The sequence below is a fragment of the Rhinopithecus roxellana genome, chromosome 1, assembly GCF_007565055.1.
Source record: "Rhinopithecus roxellana isolate Shanxi Qingling chromosome 1, ASM756505v1, whole genome shotgun sequence".
Taxonomy (NCBI): domain Eukaryota; kingdom Metazoa; phylum Chordata; class Mammalia; order Primates; family Cercopithecidae; genus Rhinopithecus; species Rhinopithecus roxellana.
In genome coordinates, this window is record NC_044549.1 from 203,211,333 (window position 1) to 203,223,720 (window position 12,388).

At 39.4% G+C, this 12,388-nt stretch overlaps 1 protein-coding gene across 1 annotated transcript in view; it reads left to right on the forward strand.

Annotated features, from left to right (window-relative positions):
- Positions 1-12,139, forward strand: part of FBXO45 (F-box protein 45) — a 19,457-nt gene extending 7,318 nt beyond the window's left edge. The window contains exons 2-3 of the mRNA XM_030936790.1: positions 1,980-2,336; positions 8,993-12,139. Coding sequence (XP_030792650.1) covers positions 1,980-2,336; positions 8,993-9,178 — 543 coding nt within the window. The 3' untranslated portion in view covers positions 9,179-12,139. The remainder of the gene's footprint in view (positions 1-1,979; positions 2,337-8,992) is intronic.
- The last annotated feature ends 249 nt before the right edge of the window (positions 12,140-12,388 follow it).

Below are 12,388 nucleotides of genomic sequence, written 5' to 3' on the forward strand. Positions count from 1 at the left end.
ATTGAGCCACTGCACTCTAGCCTAGGTGACAGAGCGAGACTCTGTCTCAAAAAAAAAAAAAAAAGTTTGAGGAAGAGGCTGTCAATAGTGTCAGTGTACAATTGGAATTTATAAGATTTGGGGAGTAGGCATAGGGAAATATTAATTATTTTATGGTGAATTATTGATATTACTCTCTTGAGTTATTTAGATAGTATTTGCTATTTTGGGGACATGTTCCTTCCCCCATTTAATCTCCTTTTCTTTTCTTTTTTTTTTTTTGAGACAGGGTCTTGCTTTGTCACCCAGACTGGAGTGCAGTGCTGCGATTTCAGCTCACTGCATCCTCTGCCTCCTGGGCTCAAGCATTGCTTCTGCCTCAGCCTCCCAAGTAGCTGGGATTACAAGCGTGCACCACCATGCCCAGCTAATTTTTTGTAGTTTTACTAGAGTTGGAGTTTCACCGCGTTGCCCAGGCTAGTCTTGAACTCCAAGTTCAAGCGATCTGCCCACCTTGCCTTCCCAAAGTGCTGGGATTGCAGGGGTGAGCCACCGCGCCCAGCCCCTTCACTGAATCTTATGCTTTGGTCTTATAAGTGCTTTGAAGTATTTTATAATACGAGCAGATAGGAAAAACATTGGGGATGCTTCAGTTTTACAGCCTCCTTGTGAATGCATGGGAACATCTGTGCCCTGCAGTACAGTGAAACAGTAGAGTGCCAGCGAGTGGCAAATGAACAGGTGGTGAGGGAACCAGATACTTGGCCTCTCTTTGGGCCTCTCGCACTCACTCGCGTTGAAATTCCTGAGAAGGACTAGGTGGTCTTTAAGGGTCTTCCTAAATGCTGAGCTTCTGTGACTGGAGTTGATTTCTCAGGTTCACCAAAGCATAGGTCCCAGCCTTCCTCTGCTTGGTAGTTTGGCTAAAGTAAAGAAGGGATTTTTTAAAAACATACAAACCAGGCAGGCGTAGTGACTCGAACCCATAACCCCAGCTACTTGGGAGGCTGAGATGGGAGATCACTCGAGCCCAGGAGTTCAAGGCTGCAGTGTGCTACGATTGTACCACTGCACTCCAGTCTGGGTGACAGAGACCTTGTCTGAAAAAAAATTTACACAAACTAAAAGTTTGAAACTGTTCATGAGAAGTTGTTATTGTTTGGATAGAAGAGCTATTTTCATACGCTCTTTATTTTGGAAGTGTAAACCTTTGTTTTTGCTGAAGAGTCAACTAAGTTGTCTTATTGATAGCTTCTCTTTATAAATCTTAGTACTTGAACTTAGATGCTATCTAAGGGATTATTTGATTTGGTAAAATGAGATTGGTGATTTTTTTTTATTGTGTAAGTCATACCCAGCAAGTAGGCTGAGGATCTAAAGTAGTTTGTGTTTACTAAAATTTTTCATAAACTTTAGAGTTGCTATGATTAAAGTTTCTATTTTATGTAAAATATAATTATTTTTGATGACATCTTTGCCCATATGAAAACTGTACGTTTCAACTTTTTGATATAAAAATATCAAATATAAACAGAAGTAGAGAAAATAGTTTGATGAACTTCCTTTTACTCATCACCAAGCTTTGCCAATGATTAATTTATGGCCAGTCTAGTTTCATGTTTATATTGCACACTTTACCACTCTGTCTCTGGATATTTCAAAGCAATTCCCCCAGATATCATTATTTTATCCATAAACGTTTCAGTATTATCTCTAAGATATAAGGTTTTTTTTTTTTTTGGTATCTTTTGATGTTTTAAGAAGTCTGTTTGAGGAAATACTACAATTTAAAATTTTGGTCAGTGATGAAATGTTTGGCAGTTACTTTTAATGTTATTTATTCTGTTAGTATCCCATCCTGAAACTTTAGCCGTTATTTGGAAATACTTGTGTTATTTTAAAATATATAACTTCATTATTTAAAAACATACAGCCTGAAGTTTTTAATATTTAAGAAAAATAACATTGTTATTTATTTGGTCTGTTTTTCATCTTTTTAGATACGTGCTTTTCAACATGCCTTCAGCACTAATGACTGCTCCAGGAATGTCTACATTAAGAAGAATGGCTTTACTTTACATCGAAACCCCATTGCTCAGAGCACTGATGGTGCAAGGACCAAGATTGGTTTCAGTGAGGGCCGCCATGCATGGGAGGTGTGGTGGGAGGGCCCTCTGGGCACTGTGGCAGTGATTGGAATTGCCACGAAACGGGCCCCCATGCAGTGCCAAGGTTATGTGGCATTGCTGGGCAGTGATGACCAGAGCTGGGGCTGGAATCTGGTGGACAATAATCTCCTACATAATGGAGAAGTCAATGGCAGTTTTCCACAGTGCAACAATGCACCGAAATATCAGGTGAGAAACGGGCTTTTCTCAAGTATGAGCCTTTGTCAAATCATGCCTTAATTTGTTTTAAATTTTCAAATTTTCATATAGCAGTTTTATTTGTCTTTTTGGTAATTTTCATTTTTATTATTTTTTTATTTTTTCAAATACCAAGACTTCAAGTTTTTTTTTTTTTTTTAATGTTAGGAGGTTATAGTTAATTTTGTTGGGTGTTATATTTTGATTTTGGCTATGCAGGAAAATACTCTTTTTTTTTTTTTTTTTTTTTTTTAAGAATCTCACTCTGTTGTCCAGGCTGGAGTGCAGTGGCATTACCTCAGCTCACTACAACCTCCACCTCCCAGGTTCAAGCAATTCTCTGCCTCAGTCTCCCGAGTAGTTGAGATTTCAGGCACCTGCCATCATGCCTGGCTAATTTTTGTATTTTTCATAGAGATGGGGTTTAACCATCCTGGCCAGACTGGTCTTGAACTCCTGACCTCGTGATTCACCCACCTTGGCCTCCCAAAGTGCTGGAATTACAGGCGTGAGCCACCACGCCTGGCCTCAAGGAGATTTTTTTGACCGTTTTAAAATAAATATGTAAATGATCTATCTCAATATTTGTTTCCTAATACAAGTTTAAGCAGCCTATCTTTGCTCCAGATCAGGGGTTGGCAAACCTTTTGGTAAGGGCCAGGTAGTAAATATTTTCGTCTTTGCAGTCCGTATGGTCTCTGTCACAAATTTTTTTTTTTTTTTTGATGTCATTTTCAAGGTAAGGATCTGTCACAACTTGCAACTCTATAGTACAAAAGGAGTCATCGATAATATGTAAACGAATGAACGTGGCTGTATTCCACAGACCTTGTTTATGGGCTGCAGGACAGATTTGGTCCAGGGGCCGTAGTTTGCCGGTTCATGCTCTGTATCAAGCTTGTCCAACCCACAGCCTGCATGTAGCCACGATGGCTTTGATTGCCACCCAATGCAAATTCATAAACTTTCTTAAAACATTATGAGAGTTTTTTGCGATTTTTTTTTTTTTTTAAAGCTGACTGGCTATCTTTAGTGTTAGTATACTTTATGTGTGGTCCAAAACAATTCTTCCAGTGTGGTCCAGGGAAGCCAAAAGATAGAATACGCCTGCTCTAGATGGTCATCTTTCCTGTATCATGGCACTTCCAAATCTTTTTCTAGGCTCCTTACCCCAGTAGATACATCTCTGTGCATGCACATGCACACATACCCTCTGTCTGCGGATTCAGAGCCCCTGGAGGCATCAGTGATTTCTGTAGAGACAGGCAGATTCAGGCAAACTGCTGTATTTTTTATTCTTTTCATCTTAGGCTTAAGGCATACTCATTTGACTCAAGTTAAAATTATAGTTCCTATTTGTAAAAGCCATATTTATTACTATAGACTCAGCAGGGTGTAATATACAATAATCTGATAAGAAACTGGAAGTCTTTAAAGAACTATAGGCTGCATATTTCAGAGCCACATGTGGCATGAAAGTTCCAGCCTCAGTAATGACCTCAAGTCAGGCATACTAAACCAGAAGAACCAAAAATACATCCCATTTCCTGAGGTATAAAAGCTGGAAGGATTTTTTTTTCATAGAATGTTTCCTCACTATCCTTTTAGGCTCTGCAGATACTATAAGAAGGGTGTGTAGACTTTATCACTAAAAAGAAAGTCTTATCACTTACCCTTGTAATGATTTTGTAAGTGAAAGTCCTTACTTAAGTCTGTGTTTTTCAGAGAACATGCTCTGTGGTTTCTGTCCTTTTAAATTTATTGAGATTTGTTTTATTCTAATATGTGGTCTTTCTTGATGAGTGTCCCATGTGTGCTTGAAAAAATGTATATTTTGTTGAATGGAATGTTCTGTAAATGAGAATTAGGTGAAGACTGATAATATTTAAGTCTTATATAGTGTTACTGATTTTTTTTACCCCTTCTATCATTACTGAGAGGAGTATTGAAATCTCCATCTATGCTTACTAATTTGTCTCTTTCCTCTTTTAGTTCTGTCAGTGTTTGCTTCATGTATTTTGGAGCTCTGTTACTACTGGTGCATATACATTTCTAATTGTTATATCTCCCTGCCTGATTTATTCTTTTATTATGAAATGACCTCCTTTGACTCTAGTAATCCTCTGTCAATCTGTGTTTGTATTTAAAGTGGAGCTCCTATACAGCATATAGTTGGATCTTGATTTTTATCTAACCCAGTCTCTGTCTCTGACTTTTTTTTTTGAGACGGAGTTTCACTCTTGTTGCCCAGGCTGTAGTGCAATGGCACAATCTTGGCTTACTGCAACCTCCGCCTCCCAGGTTCAAGTGATTCTCCTGGCTCAGCCTCCCGAGTAGCTGGGATTAGAGGCATGTCCACCACATCTGGCAAATTTTATATTTTATATTTTTTAGTAGAGGATGGGGTTTTTTTTTTCTTGAGACAGTTTCACTCTTATTGCCCAGGCTGGAGTGCAATGGCGTGATCTTGGCTCACCGCAACCTCTGCCTCCCGGGTCCCGGTTCAAGCAGTTCTCCTGCCTCAGCCGCCTGGGTAGCTGGGATTACAGGCATGCGCCACCTCACCCAGCTAATTTTTGTATTTTTAGTAGAGACAGGGTTTCACCATGTTGGCCAGACTGGTCTCGAACTCCTGACCTCGTGATCCGCCCACCTCGGCCTCCCAAAGTCCTGGAATTACAAGCGTGAACCACCGTGCCCAGTGAGACGGGGTTTCTCCATGTTGGCCAGACTGGTCTCGAACTCCCGACCTCAAGTGATCCACCCGCCTCGACCTCCCGAAGTGCTGGGATTACAGGCATGAGCTACTGTGCCCGACTTCGGTCTCTGACTTTTAAGTGTTTAGTTCATTTACCTTTAATGTAAATGTTGGACTGCTTGATGTTGTCCTTATCTCTGCCTCTGAAGCTGTGTTCTTTTTTTTCCCCTAACCTTATTTCTCTCTAATCTTTGCATTAGATAATTTCTTTTCTTTTCTTTTCTTTTTTTTTTTTTTTGAGATAGGGTCTTGCCCTGACACCCCGGCTGGAGTGGTGCAGTGGTGCAGTGGCGCGATGATCTTCGCTCACTGAAACCTGCCTCCCAGGCTCAAGCAATCCTCCCACTTCAGCCTCCAGAGTAGCTGGGACTACAGGTGCTCCCCACCAATGCCCGACTAATATTTGTATTTTTTGTAGAGACAGGGTTTTGCCATTTTGCCCAGGCTGGTCTCGAACTCTTGAGCTCAAGCAGCTGCCTGCCTCAGCCTCCCAAAGTGCTGAGATTACAGGTGTGAACCACTGTGCTTGACCTAAATTAGATAATTTGTGTTGTTCTGTATTCAAGGTTATAAATTTTTTTCTTTTGCCATCTCACCTCTGCTATTGAGCTGGGCTAGTAAATTTTGCTTATTGTACACTTCAGCTTTAGAATTTTCTTTTTTTTTTCTTTTTCTTTTTTTTTTTGAGACAGAGTCTCACTCTGGTGCCAGCCTGGAGTACAGTGGCACAGTCTGGGATCACTGCAACTGCCGACTCCCAGGTTCGAGCGATTCTTCTGCCTCAGCCACCTGAGTAGCTGGGACTACAGGCACGTGCCACCATGCCCAGCTAATTTTTGTATTTTTGGTAGAGACGGGGTTTCACCATGTTGGCCAGGATGGTCTCAATCTCTTGACCTCGTGATCCGCCCGCCTCGGCCTCCCAAAGTGAAAGTGCTGGGATTACAGGTGTGAGCCACTGCACCCGGCCTGGTTCTTTTTTAGAGCAAATTTCCTTTTCTCTATTGAGATTCCTTGTTTATTTATATTATATTTTTAAAAAATTATTTGGACATATTTATAATAGCTGCTTTGAAGTCTTTGCCAAATCCAACACTTAGGCCCACTTGGGTTCAGCTTCTATTGATTGCTCTTTTTTCCCCTAAATGTGAATCACACTTTCCTGTTTCTTTTCATATCTAGTAATTTTTTTATTGAAACCTAGATGTGTAGATAATATGTAGTAGTAACTCCTGAACGTTTTGTTTCTAGAGGCTGCTTTATTCTGAAAAGTATAGGTTTTCTTGATTTAATAGGCAGTTAACTTGCCTCTACTCAAACTATAAACTGCGTCTCTTGTGATGTGTAGCAGCTAATGTCTGCTCAGTTTTTCAGCTTTGCTGCTTTTTCAGTCCTGGGGGTTTACCTTGTGCCTTTGTAATATAGTGGCCACTCAGGGATTTGGGCAGTTAATTCTCAGATTTTGGGGTTCATCCTTTCTGTGGTTCTGTTGCTTCTGGAGTTCCTCCTCTAAGTTTCCAGCTGCTCTGCTATCTCCCAAGTTTTACCCCCTGACACCTAAAGATGGTAAGACTTCTGCTTTCTCCACCCTGTGCTTTGTGCATGCTGTATGCTCAAAGGTGAAGCAAATTTGCAAATTTCACCAGGAGTAATTGTTACTTAGTTTCAACTTCTGTAAAATAGGGTTTATTCCTAGGATTAGTGTGAGGATTAAATGGGATAATACAAATAAGACACAAAACAAATACCCAACAGAATTAGCTTTTCATTTCTACTTTGTTGTTAATATTTTGTTGGTATGAGTGGTAGTGGTGGTGATGATGATTTGGAGGTTCTTAGATCCATAAAATGGATTAATCTGTGAGGTGGGCAAAGGGAGGAAAAAAGCAGATGTTGGCAGTTACTGTTAACAGGAAACACAGTGAAGGAAAGTAAATGACAATAGCAGGGGTTATCATAATCAGGAAGAATTAAATTTTGATTGCAAACATTAGGACTTTCTCTCTCCAATTTTGTAGATGCAACATCCTTTTATAAATGCAAACTATAAAGATGAAACATCCTTTTTTTTTTTTTTTTTTTTGCTTACTTTTCCAAATGGGAAAAATCTGGATATATTCTGCTTCCAGTTTCGTTTAATAATCAGTGCTGCTGTTTTTTATAACAGGTGTTTCAGAGTTGTGACCCACAAATTGACTATTTAATAAGCCTATTCTATATTCTGCGTTAGAATTTGTAGCCAGATTGGATTATTCATGATTCCACATTATATGTGGAAATGCTCTGTAAACTTTAAAAGCTGTGTCAGGCTGGGCGTGGTGGCTCATGCCTGTAATCCCAGCACTTTGGGAGGCTGAGGCGGGCAGATCATGAGGTCAGGAAATCGAGACCACTCTGGCTAACGCAGTGAAACCCCGTCTCTACTAAAAATACAAAAGATCAGCCAGGTGCGGTGGCGGGCACCTGTAGTCCCAGCTACTCGGGAGGCTGAGGCAGGAGAATGGCGTGAACCCGGGAGGTGGAGCTTGCAGTGAGCCGAGATCACGCCACTGCACTCCAGCCTGGGAGACAGCGAGACTCTGTCTCAAAATTAAAAAAATAAAATAAAAACTATGTGTCTTACTATGGTGATTCTTAAAATTGTGGTGAAACATACATATTTATTATTTTAACCATGTGTAAGTATACAATTCAGTGGCATTAAATACATTCACACGTTGTGTAACCATCACCTCTATCTATACCCAAAACTTTTTCCTCACCCCATCGTAATCTCTATTATGTTCATTCCCTGTTTCCTTCATTCCCCACCCCTGGTAAACTCTATTCTACAACTATATGTATTTGACTGTTCTAAATACTTTATGTAAATAGAATCATACCATTTAGCCTTTTGCGTCTGGCTCATTTCACTTAGCATAATATTTTCAGGGTCTATGTTGTAGCATATATCAAAATTTCATTTCTGTTTATGGCTGAATGATATTGCATTGTATGGCTGGGCACGGTGGCTCACGTCTGTAATCCCAGCACTTTGGGAGGCTGAGGCGGGCAGATCACGAGGTCAGGAGATCGAGACCATCCTGGCTAACACGGTGAAACCCCATTTCTACTAAAAATACAAAAAACTAGCCGGGCGAGGTGGCGGGCACCTGTAGTCCCAGCTACTGGGGAGGCTGAGGCAGGAGAATGGCGTAAACGCGGGAGGCGGAGCTTGCAGTGAGCCGAGATCACGCCACTGCACCCCAGCCTGGGTGACAGAGCGAGACTCGGTCTCAAAAAAAAAAATTTCATTGTATGTATAGTATAGTAATTTGAGAGGCTAATTCAGATTGTTCTTTCTGATAAAATATGCCAAGTTACAGATTTTAGTGTTAACCTTAAGAAAAACCTTTAAACAAAGAGTGAATAAAATCAGTCTAGAGAGTGTTCAGGTGGAACATTGAAATTGTTAGTAATTAAATGCAGATTCCATGTGAGTCTTAAAACTATCAAAGTAAGCATTTGTGATTTGTTACCCAGGCTGGAGTGTAGTGGGCAGTGGTGTGATACCGGCTTTGCGCCCCCACACCCAGCTAATTTTTGTATTTTTAGTAAAGATGGATTTTCAGCATGTTTTCCAGGCTGGTCTTGAACTCCTGGGCTCAAGCAATCCTCCCGCCTCCGCCTCCCGAAATGCTGGGATTACAAGCATGAGCCACCATGCCTGACCAGATGTGTGTCCTTTTTTTGTAGGTGTTTCTCCCTGACTAGAAAGCTTCCCTTGTGATTTTTCTAGATAGCTTTCAGGATAATATTCTTAATATTTTCAAATTCTTGATTTGTGTCTTGTGTCTTCTAGCTATGCCCTTGGCAGAGTTTCTTCTAACCTTTTGATGTCTGTTTGCAGATAGGAGAAAGAATTCGAGTCATCTTGGACATGGAAGATAAGACTTTAGCTTTTGAACGTGGATATGAGTTCCTGGGGGTTGCCTTTAGAGGACTTCCAAAGGTCTGCTTATACCCAGCAGTTTCTGCTGTATATGGCAACACAGAAGTGACTTTGGTTTACCTTGGAAAACCTCTGGACGGATGACAGTGGCTTTCTTGTGATGACAGAATGGAGGAGAGATCTGCTTATGGGAAGTAGAACCATGAAGTGACTGTCATACGTGCATGTCCAAGAAACATCCTGAAAACACATGAAGTTGTTGTAAACTGGAGAAGCAGCTCTACAGCAGAGATTATCTTCGTGTTTCCTCTTTCTACTGGGCCAGAAAAATCCTCAGGGTTGCAGTTGGTTGTGTGGGCAGTTGACATATGCATGTTGCAACCGATGTTGTCTCCAAGTTAGCAATGTGTTATTTCCAACTTGAAAGGTGAGATTGTAGAGATGCTGTCAAAGGGATAAGATAAGGAAATAGCAAGATTTTTAAGTAGTGTGTTTGTGAAGACTGATCCCATTTTACAACTGCCTGTTCTTTCTCCAGTCCCTTTTTTTCTGGCCAGCTTGACTATTAGAAAAGTATGAAACTGGTTGGGTTTTATTTAATATTTTTAATATATTGAGAAGCATGGTCTGCCTGGACTGCACTTCTCTAAAAGTGAGATATAAAATTGTGCAGCTATTTTAAAAGTTGTATATACAATATGTGTGTAAAAAAAACTGTAAAAAAAAACAAAAAGGACAAACAGGTTGCTTTGTTCTAGTTCTAATTTCTTAAAAACCACTACATGGTAACAAAATTGGAATAACATTTGGGGACAGCTAGGTTAACTACAAAGAAGAGGATTTTAAGAGGAGATGTGTTGTATTGACTCATTTTGTATTATTTGTGGCTTCCAGTTCCCATAGCTGTTAGAGTCTGGTTTGTTTTTGTTTTTACTATCAAAATTATAGTAAAGATCTCTCAATCTCCTGGCTAAAGATTGAAGGAAGGCAAATCTATTTCTAATTATACATATGTCAGTAAGGATGATCTCAACATAATAGTAATGTGTATCTTTTGGTATCCAGTTTTATTTCTGGCCTTCTAAGGAAGTGTCTCATAACATAGAACATTGTCATTTGTTCTTTTTTGGCCACAAATATTAATCCTAGAGCCTAGGAAAAAAAGAATTGATTAATGGTCCTTTTATTTTGTAGCCTTATAAATGCTGTAGATATTATCAAAAAAATTAATTTCATATTGTTTACATCATGCAACTAATCTAAGCCTCAAACTCGTTATTGGGGCTATAAAGAAAATGTTTACTTACCCACCTGAAACAGGTTAAGAATATTCTTAATCTCATTATAGATAATTGCCCCCATGGGACTTGAAATATGACACCTTGTGCTGAAAACTTCAGGTTGGCAATATTTGAAGGTTACACTGTAGAAGAGTTTAACATTAACTCCTATTTTGACTTACAAATCTTTTTTCTCATCACTAAAATGCTTTTGAATTAATAATCCAACCCACATGAGCTGAGAGTTTTTCTTTTGTTAGAAAAGAAACAGACATCTTTCTGTATGAAAGTATAAATTGTATGGTTTTAGATACATAGGAATTGGCAAAGGCAAGCAAAATCTTTGTACTTCTGAGTTCTTGCTGTATGTGTATTTTGTTTTAAATCTAATTAGGGACACCAGGCAGCTGGCCGGGATTCTTGGGTTGTTCCTTGGGAGTTAAGATTGTCAATACTCCTATGAAGCAAGGGATTTCAGCCATAGAACAAAGATTGATTGTTGCCACCAGAAAAGTTTACAAGTATTTATTGTGTATTTGATACATTGCTTGAAAAGAAGAAATCTGTTAAAGATTCTTTTTGATGTCCAGGTTAAGAAGAAACCTCCTTGTATTGAGTGGAATTATATGTTAACCGTATTAGAGAATATAGATGGTATAGAAATTTATTTTTCTTGGTGTAGAACAACTCAGTTCAGCAAAGTTTAAAATTTGATTAAACGAGAAATGGTTCAGGATGAAGATGGACTTGTTAGAAAGTGATCAAGTCCTTTAAGTACTTGTTTCTTTTTCAGGTTGTGATGTGGCCATTCCAAGAGCTGTTGTTGAGAGTTTGGTTTATAATTGTCTCTTTTGTCTTGTTAGTAAACATTCATTTGCAACAGTTTTGAAGGTGCTGAGTGGAAAACCGAAACACATGGTTATTGCATATTGGACCTAGAATGAAATAATTGCCTCAATATTTAACAACAAGCCATTCTTGTCTCAAAGGTTTAAATTCCAGAATATCCCATTTGCAAATCACATGCAATTGAGGTTAATAGCATGAGTATCTGCGTAATGAAGAGCCTTCATTTACGTAAATTTGTCACTAAAAACCAGTAGTAGCTCTACAAAATATTAAACTGCTACAGTGTTCAAGGAAATGGAATATCTTTGTCATTGGTGCTGAGAAGAGCATTTAGGTAGAAGACAGTTGCGCCTGAAGATTGAGTATAAATCATTCAAACCAGTGGTTCTCAACGTTGGCTGTATACACTTTGCAGTCACTTTGGAGTGTTTGAAGACGTGTCGATGCTTTGGGTTCCGTATGCCAAGATTCTGATGTTGGTCTGGAATATGAGCTGGTCATAAGGATTTTTATAACTTTCTGGTCATTTCGATATGCTGCCAAGGTTGAGAACCATTGTTCTAAAATTCACCTTGAGTTTTCTTATCTGCAAAATAGAAAAAAAAAATCCTTGCTCCCTCCCTTCACTACCTCACAAGGGTATTGAGGGTAAAGGAGAAGATAATGGGCAGGTGCTTGTGCTGTGGATGGAAAGTGCTATTAAAAGTCAAAGGAGTGTTCTGTTTCAGTTCATAGTGTGACCAGGGAGGGCGTAACTGACTGTGCTTTGTTGGCTTGGGAAACATGGAGCCCTTTCTTTGGTTCGTGAACGAAGCGTGCAAATGTGGAAGCAGACATTACTGTTATGCCTACTATTCTGCCATCCTTGCGACAGGCTGTTTTAATTACCCGGTTTACACAGGAAAGCAGAAATATTAAGGTTTGAAGTTTGTAATGGCCAGCGGCTCATAATTCATTAAATCTTTTCATACGAGGACTTTGTGGTCAATGTCATTGCATAGTTGCCATTATTTTTTCATTATTTGACTTGAATGTTAAGCCATTTACTTCATCTCCCTCATTCACATAAAGTGTACATACGGACTCGATAAGACACCTAAAGAAAGTAAGATTTACCCAGTTAATATTTGAAATCATTGTTCAGTGCTCAGGCATTTTCTGCCTTTTAGAATGATTTGACTGGAGAAAGAGTTTCGAAAATAGCAGATCTCCAAACCATAAAGAA